A 10608-nucleotide genomic window follows, 5' to 3' on the forward strand; every position below is an offset into this window, starting at 1 on the left:
AAACGCTAAATTCTGATCTCTACTGTCAACGACTGGACCCTTTGCAGATAGCAATTGACCAGAATTGTCCAAAAGGACAACGTGTTCCACCAGGACAACGCTAAGCCACACACATCTACAGTGACCCACCAGAAACTTCGAGAGCTTGGTTAGGAAGTTTTAATGGATCTGTTATACAGTCCGGACTTGGCACCAAGTGATAATCAACTTTTTCTTGCATTGCAAAATTTCTTTCATGATAAAAAATTGGTTCTAGAGAGGATTGTGAAAATCGACTACTAGAGTTTTTGGAAATAGAGAGTAGGACTTCAATGAGAGGAACATTATGCAGTTCGAAAAAATAAATTTTTCCTTTCTACTTATAATGGACTTTTTATCATTCCTTGTCCATAGGGTAAAACAAACCAGTTTTTGAGGTCCTGCCTATAATTCAAAAAAAAAAAAAAAAAAAAAATGGCATTTAACATTCCATCAGGCGTTGTAAATTTTATTGAACAGCAATGCCTGTAATTTCATATTTCGAATTATCAATAGTGTGAGAGAACCGCACCAAGCGAGTTATTGAAAGATTTTCTATATAAGAACTGTAAGATATTTGAATTTAAATTTCTTGTAATCGATGGATTCAGATGTTTTCGATTTTTTCTGTTTCACTTGTTAAATATGGCTTTCTTTCCTATCAATACATATTAATTTAAGTTGGTTCAGCGAAAAATAATCTTGGGCGGTTTTTAATTAATGAAACTACATAAAGAGTATTCTGTTTTGATGACACTTTCCATAGATTTTTGTAATTAATACAGATTAGAATACCATATAGGATCAATATTGAATATTTAAAAAAATAAATCAGGCTAAAACATGCCTTTATTTTCACTTTTAATACCTAAGTATTTTTGTTTTTTTTTATATAGGAGTTCTATATATTTGTTCATATTCCAACTAAGTCATATTTTGGACTTTCGATTCATATTTTGTAAAATATAAAATATTTACAGAATATTTCTAAATATTTTAAAATTAAAATCACCGCGTTTCTCCATATCCATACTATACAATATAAAACAATTTCATAGCATTTGAACCTAATTATTTTGAATCAATCTAAAGAGGAAAACTTCACATTATTCCGCATCTTATACCAATCCACACATTTCACAACAAATGCCGACGGCATACTAAGCTAAAATGGCAAAAATATGAGACCAATAACGTGCGATGAAAACTTGTCGAAAAAACGAAGTTTTTATAAGAAACCACCCCAAATGCTTAAGAAAAAAATAAAATAACACCACCAAGTTGCCAGCAACAATGTTGAGAAACAATATTACAACAAAAACACAAATTCTTTTTTTATTTTAACATTTATTAACAATGTTAGCAGATGTTATGGCGAAAGCGGATTACAATTTGGCCTTCTGTTGATGTTGCTTCTGTAGTGTCTGTTCCATAATAGCTAAAACATCGGCAGCACAGCCCCAGGCCAATGTTACACCACTGCCACCATGGCCATAGTTGTGGATAACAAGGTGTTTACCTTAATCCAAAAATTAAGTACTTTATTTATTTTCTTTTCAAATGCGATTTCAATTACTTACCCTTTTGTTCACCTTCCAAACGTAGAGCAGATCTGCCAGGTCTCAAACCCACCCAATCGAATAGATGTGTGGCATTTTTCAATGCGGGCAAAATGTTTTCACATCCCTCCATAATGAATTTCTTATCCTTGGGGCAGGGTATAATGTTGTAATCGTGTTCCTGATGAGTACCACCCAAAACAACGGTATCCATACTGAAGACTTAATTTTTAGTAACAATTTCAATAGTATATTTCTTTCAACACTTACTTAGGAATAATATAATTGCCATCATCGCTTTCATCCAATAGACTGTAATACAACCATGGAGCCTTAACACGTGCCACCTGACCACGAATTGGCAACATTTTATTATCACCAATCACCTGCTGTGATCCCAAGCCGGTACAATTGATAACCACATCATAGTCACTGTTTTCCAAAAATTTCTCCAGAGAATCTATTTTTTGTTGCACTATTTTGCCACCATGCTTTTCGAAACGTTTCATTAAATATGGCAACAATAGACGTGGTTCCGATGTGTATGTTATGAAATGAAGACCAGAGCTGAAAATAAGAATTTATATAAATAATTACGTAATAAATTTAATTTATAAATATTTATAAATATATATATATATATATATATATATATATTTAAATTATATATCTATATATATTTAAATTAAATTAATTTTTGTTATTTGAATTTTGCCTTGTAAGGGCAGTGATCATTTGAAAGTATACTTATTTATACTCTTTCGAGTCGAGTTTGATGATCTAAGTTTTGCAATGAAAACGAAATCCAGGGGAAGAACCTACGTACCCACCATTATGCGACGCGTTTCGCCGTTGGTTAAGCGGCTCATCAGGCATATTGGGCTATGTGGCTTTACAAATGTCGTACGTTGATAACTTGTATTTATTCCGCCCTGATGCGAAACTTGCATATGCGAATTAAATTCAAATTTGTCAAAGTTCGACATTTGTCTTCATTCTAGGAACAGTCCTTTTCAAAGTAGATTTTTGTTGTAGCGATGGATAATTAATCCACACACCTATAATTGCTTCCTGGTATACACATGTTTTTTGCGCAACCGTTTTGGAAGTGTTGATGGCTCAGAACGTTAAGCGGTCTAAATTAAAATAAAATAAAGGGTACCTTCTAAAACATGGTCCTATACCGACAATTTTAGCGAGAGATTGTTGTAAACTATATTGTACCCAAATACTAATTTCAGCAATTTTCCCTAAAATCTCAAAACATCTAAACGTGAACAGATACTGATAACGTATGGTAGAGGGGAACATGTTTATAAAATGTTCAAAATACTGCAATTTATAGGGCAAAGTTCTATAAGGCTAGCGGGAGGCTTTGACTAATTAAGGGCCGATATACCTCAATTTCGAACCTTCACGCTAAATATTATAAATACTGAAAATCGGAGGTAACATTTGGGGGCTGGGCCAATTTTTTAGTTGAAAATACATTGATTACAACAGATGGCTACATCGTCTTAGAATTCCATACTTTTTAGGGTATAAATGTCAATTTCGGGTAGATAACACTACTGTAGAATGCGCCTACATGAGGACAACCCAAACACGCGGAACAAATCAATTAACTATTTTAATATAAACCAGAGAGCGGAGCAGTATAGTCGGACGGGGCCGACCATATGATATCCTACACAACTACCACGGAACTCTAACTTTCTGCCGACGTTTATTCTCAGCCTGGGCAATATTTCGTGATAGTTGCAACCTCTTGCCCGATTAGAGATCAACAGCACCTCCTCCTTACACTGACATATTTTCCGAATATTCCCAATATTGAGTACAGCCCTTCGAATTACTTGTCTAGATTCCCTTCACCGTGGATTGTGTCGACTCGAAAAAACATAAAAAAGTAAGTTTTCGGTCCAGATCATATAACAATTTTTATCTGATCATCAATTTTTATCTCATTGAACATTTCAGAGCGATCAGCGCTATATTTAAAGGTCAACCACTCCTCTTGAATATGTTATCTCGGGTCTTTGTTCTTCAGGGGTAAATATAAACGCTATAGAATAAATTTTTTTTATTTTTCACACAAAAATCAGAGACCATTTGACCCGCTAAATATTGACCGATCTTTATCAAAACAGGCATACTTATTCTATGGCCTGATACCCTTCTCCATTCAAAAATTTGCGGTGTTTTGGCCATAATTGCGGCCTCTGGAGCGACCAGAAAAACCGACAAAAATAAAGTTTTTGCTCCATTTCATCCCCTAAATATTAACCGATCATTTCCAAAAACAATAGGGGTCTTCATTGGCCAGAACCCATCCTACATGCAAAATTTCGTGAAGATTGGTCCATAACTGTGGCCTGTATCGTGTTTACAAATTATAATGGACAGACGGACGGACACACATGTCTAGATCGACTCAGCTAGTCGAGATATGACGATAGGTATACTTAAAGGTGGGTCTAGGACCAATATTTCACGGCGTTACAAACTCTTGGGGCTGCACAAAGCTATAATACCCTGACAACATAGAGGTGTAGGGTATAAAAAGACGTTTGTATGGGGACTAACCCCAAAATGGATATTTTAGTTTTTGGTAAAGATAGATTTGTAGCCAAATACGAATACAAAATATCGAATTACAGCGAATTCGTTTGAAACGCATAATATTTACCCAATTGGAACCTAAAGAATCAAAAAAATGCGCTCAAAACCTCCAAAATACTGAAATTTAGGGGGTTACGTTACCCAAAACAAGGGACCTGTTTTGATAATTTTAAATGGAGAAATTTGGTACCTAATGGAAACCTTATTTGTCAAATTACAGCGAATATGGTCAAAACGCGCTCAAAGCCCCAAATACCGGAATTTTGGGGATAACGTTCTACTGGAAAAAAAATCGAACGGTTTTGAAAATATTTTTGAGTGTAACCCAATAAGAACCCAACCTTTCAAATTATATCGAATTTGGTTGAAAAACGCACTTAAATGTGGGCGTTGATTAAATGTGGACCGTGGACCGCTCTTCGAACTTGACCTACATGCAGACAAAAGACAACTCTATACTAAACCAGAATGCCGAATTACAACCACTTCTAAATACCGAAAATGAGGCGGAACAATTTTTTGTCGGGCTATGTCTACAAAAAAATGTATCAACATACAAGACACCGGAATGCTCTATTATAGCTACTTCGGATATGCGCCTAAGCCCTTTTTTAAAAGGTCAAAACATGGTTCTATTTGCAAATATAATACTTCTGCCACTCTCTATTAAACTCTAAAGGAAACCCTTTAAACAACTTCAAATATGCGATATATTTATATGATGAGATTATGTCAAAACATGGACCTGGATTTATATTTAAAACTTTCTACAAAGATATTGTCCACCCTCTAAAAACTCTGACTAACAAATTGCAGTCATTTCTGTGGAAAAATGTGGCCCTATCATACATTGCGATCTCCACCGCCATTTAAACAGACGGACTCATGAACATGACTATGATCGACATAGAATTTTATTTTTACTCTGATCAAGAAAATATATTCTAAATGAGAACTTCGAAAAAATATTTCGAAGTGTTGTAAGATATATTTTAAATAATTTTACTGTGTACAAGAACAGCATAATCCAAACCATCTTCGATCAGGCTGATATGTAATTCACCTTTAATCTTCTATTGGCAGAAGGTCTCTCGACAGGCCTTCTATAAATAAATGTATCCTCAAAAGGAAAGGCAAATATCAGCCTGTCAATGCATTGGTAAAATACGCAAATATAGTTGCTTTATAGATGGAAAGTCTACTAACAAATCCTCCTCTAGGAGGTCCTTGAACACGAAGGCGCTTAAGCAGGCGGAAAATCTTTAGTTAGCTATAGACTGCATCAAGAATTACGACACTCGTCAAGTTGCTGCATGACTTGTAAGGAACTAAGCAGCCAGCATTCGTGTCAAGGTAGATACATGTTGTTGTCCAACTCTACATTTTATGGTTGACAACAAATATTTGATATTTAAAATAGAACTGTCTCATGTCCGCGCATGAATGTTATATCCCATTCGTTTTTATACCCTTCACCACACTGTGGTACAGGGTATTATGTCTTTGTGCATATGTTTGTAACAGGCAAAAGGAAACGAGATAGACACATGGTTCCTTTTGAGAATATGCACAGAATCACTTTCTGAGTCGATTTATGCATGCATGTCCGTCCGTCTGTCTGTCTGTCCATGTTAAATTGTTAACGAAGTACAGGTCGCATTTATGATCCGAATTGGATGAAATTTGGCGTAGGCCTCTTATTTGGATCAAGGACGAACCCTATTGAAATTGGGAAAAATCGGTTTAGATTTAGATATAGCCCCCATATATATCTTCGTCCGATTTAATGTAAATGGTGCACCAAAGACCCTATATATATCTCGATTTGCACAAAATTTTGTATAACGTACTGAATTGAGCCTAAAGCGATGTCTGACAAGTTTCGTGAAAATCGGTCCACATTTAGATATAGCTCATATATATAGTTTCATCCGATTTAAGATAAATGGTGCACCGAAGTTCCTAAATATCTTTCGATTAGCACGAATTGTGGCACAGCGTACTGAATTAAGCCTAGAATGATGTGTGCTAAGTTTCCTGGAAATCGGGTCAGATTTAGATATAGCTCCCATATATATTTTTGTCCGATATATGGTAAATGGTGGACCAAAGTCCCTATATATATTTCGATTTGCACGAAATTTGGCACAGCATACTGAATTGAGTATAGAATTATGTGTGTTAAGTTTCGTGAAAATCGGTTCAGATTTTGATATAGCTCCCATATATATTTTCGTTCGATTAAATGTAAATGGTGCATCAAAGACCCTATATATATTTCGATTTGCCCAAAATTTGGCATAGCGTACTGAATTGATGAAATGATGTATGCTGAGTTTCGTGAAAATCGATTCAGATTTAGATATAGCTCCCATATATATTTTTGTCCGATTTAATGTAAATAATGTACCAAAGTTCTTATGCTGCATAGCGTACTGAATTTAATCCAGAATGATGTGTGCCAAGTTTCCTGAAAATCGGTTAAGATTTAGATATAGCTCCCTAAATTATAGATTGGTTTTAAGTAATTGACGCTCTAAAGAACCAATATATGGCTGATAGGAACAAAACGTACTGAAATTAGTATAACCTAACCTGTGACAAGTTTCGTTGAAATCGGTTCATATATGGATATAGCTTCCATATATATTTATATTCACATTTAGATAAATATCTCATATTTTATTTCATCCAATTTCATATTAATAGTCCTGTTTAAAATACCCATAGTGGTGAAGGGTATCATATAGTCGGCCCCGTCCGACTTTACTACTTTCCTTACTGGTTTAATTTTTTAATTGTGGGCGAGAGAGTTCCCAATCTTCGCACCTCCTCTTTAAAATAGACAATTTTTTGAAATTTTTCACAAATTTGATATTACTCCTTGGTATTGGAAATGTGAAATATCGAATATATCCCCCATATTACCTTCAAATACTCGGTATATTTAGGGATTTTTTTCATAGGGTTTTAAATCATTCTATTGGAAATGTTCAATATTGATTCTTTTTTTACGATGGTATTTTGGGGAGTGTAGGCACGTTTTTCCATCGAGTTGGGTGTTTCATTGGGTAACACATCTTCCTACCAAATAAAATGAACACCGGTATAATTTTTAGAATAGCTCCCATTCGACGGTACCTCTTAAATTTCGGTAGATGGGCGCGTTTTTCAACCGAATTGACTGTAATTTGGTATTTTGAAATTAATTATTAACACTAGATTGCCGAAGGCGGTCATTTTGGCCGTTTTTCAATTTCAAGTACAAAAACAATATGTTATGACGCAGCTTTTTAAAATTTTGTTACTTTTTGTACCACATAGAACTACGCTTATTAATCACAGTAGTTGCTTATATTTCCAGTCGATTTCACTCTTAGATTTTAGGCAATTTTGGTCTATATAAAATTCCAGTCTTTATAGTGTTAATATTGATCCACGTATTCGGCTATTTCTTAATTTTTTTTTTTAACTTTTCCATAAACGGACATTTTTAATATAAATCGAAGACCTCATTCTCACTCTTCATTACTTACGTATATTTCTTAGTACGATTTTCATTGTATTCCTTTAACATTTCCTCTGTCATTTCGTGGCAGCCATAAACAATATCTTTCCAGAAATCATCCACAGGGGTATCGGCAGTTGTAAGGCGAATAACTGGCAATAAACAAACGCCAGCTTCACCAGCATCTTCAGAAAGCCATAATTCTTCTAAGAAATCATGCATGCCCTTGGACCATTGGCTAATACGAACAAACATATTTTTTAAACTTCCAATTTGCAATCAATAACACTTTACTCACTGCACTTTAGCGGTGGGTGTACCACCCAATAAAAATGGTCCCCACAAACCGGCCGAACCATCACCTGTTGTGTTAGGTGAAAACTTTTCCGACAACACCGTCACTTCAATTGGACGATTTTGTTTCTTATAGTGCACCTGAATACGAACGGCACAACAGAAGCCATTGATACCACCACCCAATATAGCGACACGCATTTTTTCTAATTTTTTTATTCGATTTCTTGATTCCGCTGATCGCTTGGCCGTTGAGCAAACACAAAATATTACTGACCCCAACCACTCACTTTGTTGACGTTCACTCACTAGTCGCGCTGGCACTAATCAATAATTCTCCACATATAGTTTGTTGTTGCTATTATTTTCATTTCGAGCGTTCTTATCATCTTCTCATGAGCAGTGCAACGATAAACCTGCTGCCTTGTTATTGCTTTCCCTGTAGCTTTCCGTATTTTGCTTCTCAGTTGTTGTCGCTGATAAATCCGTCTGTCAGTCAAGTGTTATATGGAACCAAATTGAATTGCAAACACTAAAAAAATATTTTTTAATTGTTGTGATAATAATCGAATAAAATCGTGATAGACAATCTAGCTGCGACTATTCGTACATGGGCTATTTTGTTTACTGAAAGAGATTACTGATAACAAACAAAAAAAAAATAAAAATTAGCTTTGATAAGTTTTTTGTTGTTATACAAATTAAGATAAATACCGAATATTGGTGAAGAATTTCGTACAATGCAATTGACCACAGACCAATCTGACAGATTTCAAGACTAGGATTTAAAAATATTTTTTTTTCAACGAATATCAGAACAATAAAGAATATTTTTTCAAACACCATCTGACCAGTGGACTTTTTAAAGAATATTTTTTTTTCAAAAACCATCTGACCAGTAGGCGTGGATTTTTTAAGAAAAATCCTAACATTTATGTTCTTTGCAATTTACATTGCCCCTAATTCCCATTCAAATGTCAGACACATTGAATAAAGACACACGACACTCTCGTCCATCATTGTGCGTCCGGAAGAACTGCAGATTCTTTATCATTTCAAAGAATTTGAAATTAATTTAATTTTCTGAAAATGCGAAACAAAAATAACAATAACAACTAACAGAACCATTCACTGACCCATAAAACAAATAATGCATATTTTTGGGTTTTGGTTTCCTTTCATTCTCCACAACACGCAGCACAAAGTCAAGTAAATATTTTTCGGCATTATTCTTTTCCAGTTGCAGAAACGGGGCAGAATGGACGAACATTTCTGCCAGTTCTATGGTTCTAAAATGAAAATGCACTAATGTTAAAGGGGTAGAGGGAAGGGGAGGTGAACCAAAGGGATTTAGAAGGGAGATGGCAAAATGCTTTACAACTGCATTGCCTAATATGCCAAGAATGCTGTGATGAATTGTTCCATACTCCATTCACCAAAAATAACAACAAACTGTGCTGTGGACAGGGACATAACCAGGACAATAGCAACAATATTAAAACCACAAAGAAACACAAAAATGTGTTGTTGTTGTTTGTTTTCTGGTATGAAATTGCAACGACTTGAAAGTGTGAAATATGTACATTCATTTTATTCAGACCATTCCATAACAATAACAAATATTCCGATGAAATGAAATACAACTGTGAAAGATGTGCCGTTTTTTTTTTTTTTTTTTTTTTGTAGTCAGCCTATTTGGCACGGGGTGGTTGTAGGGCACGGAGTGGAATGGTCAAACATTTTTGAAGATATATTAAAAATCTTTGAAGACAACAGTTTTTGTTGGAAGATTGTTAGCCATTGCTTTTGAGGATTTAAGGCGGATTGTCAGTATATTAAGAACCCTGGAAGATTCTGTAGTAGCTTAATGCGGAGCTTTTAGTAACAACCACGAATCGGTTCTAGGAACATATTTTTTATTAACCCAGAAACTGTTTGCTATTTATACCCTGCATTCAACATTACTTTAATCAGCCGTGACCTTTATATGGGGACTATGTTATTCATGCTCTCTGAAGAAATAGTGTATCAAATAACAGACACTCATGTTGGAAAACCGGGATCGGGATATTTGTATATTAAAATTTTTCTGAAAGCTTCAAAATGCTGACAATGGGGGCAATACCCTTATATGATGATTATGTCAAAATATGGACCGATATTGATTGTTTTCTGTATATATGTATGTCGGCTAAATCCTTCAAAATACAGAAAATGGATCGGTACCGTTATATTGGAGCAGTGCCAAAAAGTAAACCAATATTGATTATTTTTGGTAGGAAGATTTTACTCCCCATGAGAACATAAAAAATCAAAACTATTGAATGTTGTGGAATAACATTAGTTGGGAGCTACCCTAAAAATTAGAAGAATATAGACAATTCTTAATAGGAATATTTTCTAACTACAGAGAACCCAAAATACCAAATTGCAGCCGATTGTATTGAAAAACGTGCTACAAGTCAACTTTTGTGAGGTTCTGTTTAATGGGGGCTACCCAAAAAAGAGATTTCCAATACCAAACATCCTGGGTTTTTAAATATGGCGATCTATACCGTGAAGACCACAACAAAAAACCTATGGAGCTACAGTTTTATAGAACATTAC

The 10608-nt window shown here is 34.8% G+C and overlaps 1 protein-coding gene across 1 annotated transcript; it reads right to left on the bottom strand.

Annotated features, from left to right (window-relative positions):
• Positions 1-1403: 1403 nt before the first annotated feature.
• On the bottom strand, positions 1404-8202 carry LOC133334001 (D-aspartate oxidase-like). The gene is made up of 5 exons (XM_061542300.1): positions 8006-8202; positions 7736-7945; positions 1848-2144; positions 1599-1792; positions 1404-1537 (listed from the first exon to the last, which is right to left on the bottom strand). Exons 1-5 carry the CDS (start codon positions 8200-8202, stop codon positions 1404-1406), a joined length of 1032 nt encoding a protein of 343 aa, XP_061398284.1.
• Positions 8203-10608: the final 2406 nt, after the last annotated feature.

Source organism: Musca vetustissima, unplaced genomic scaffold (assembly GCF_032173495.1).
Source record: "Musca vetustissima isolate MV318-11 ecotype Yass unplaced genomic scaffold, APGP_CSIRO_Mvet_v1 utg4658, whole genome shotgun sequence".
NCBI lineage: Eukaryota > Metazoa > Arthropoda > Insecta > Diptera > Muscidae > Musca > Musca vetustissima.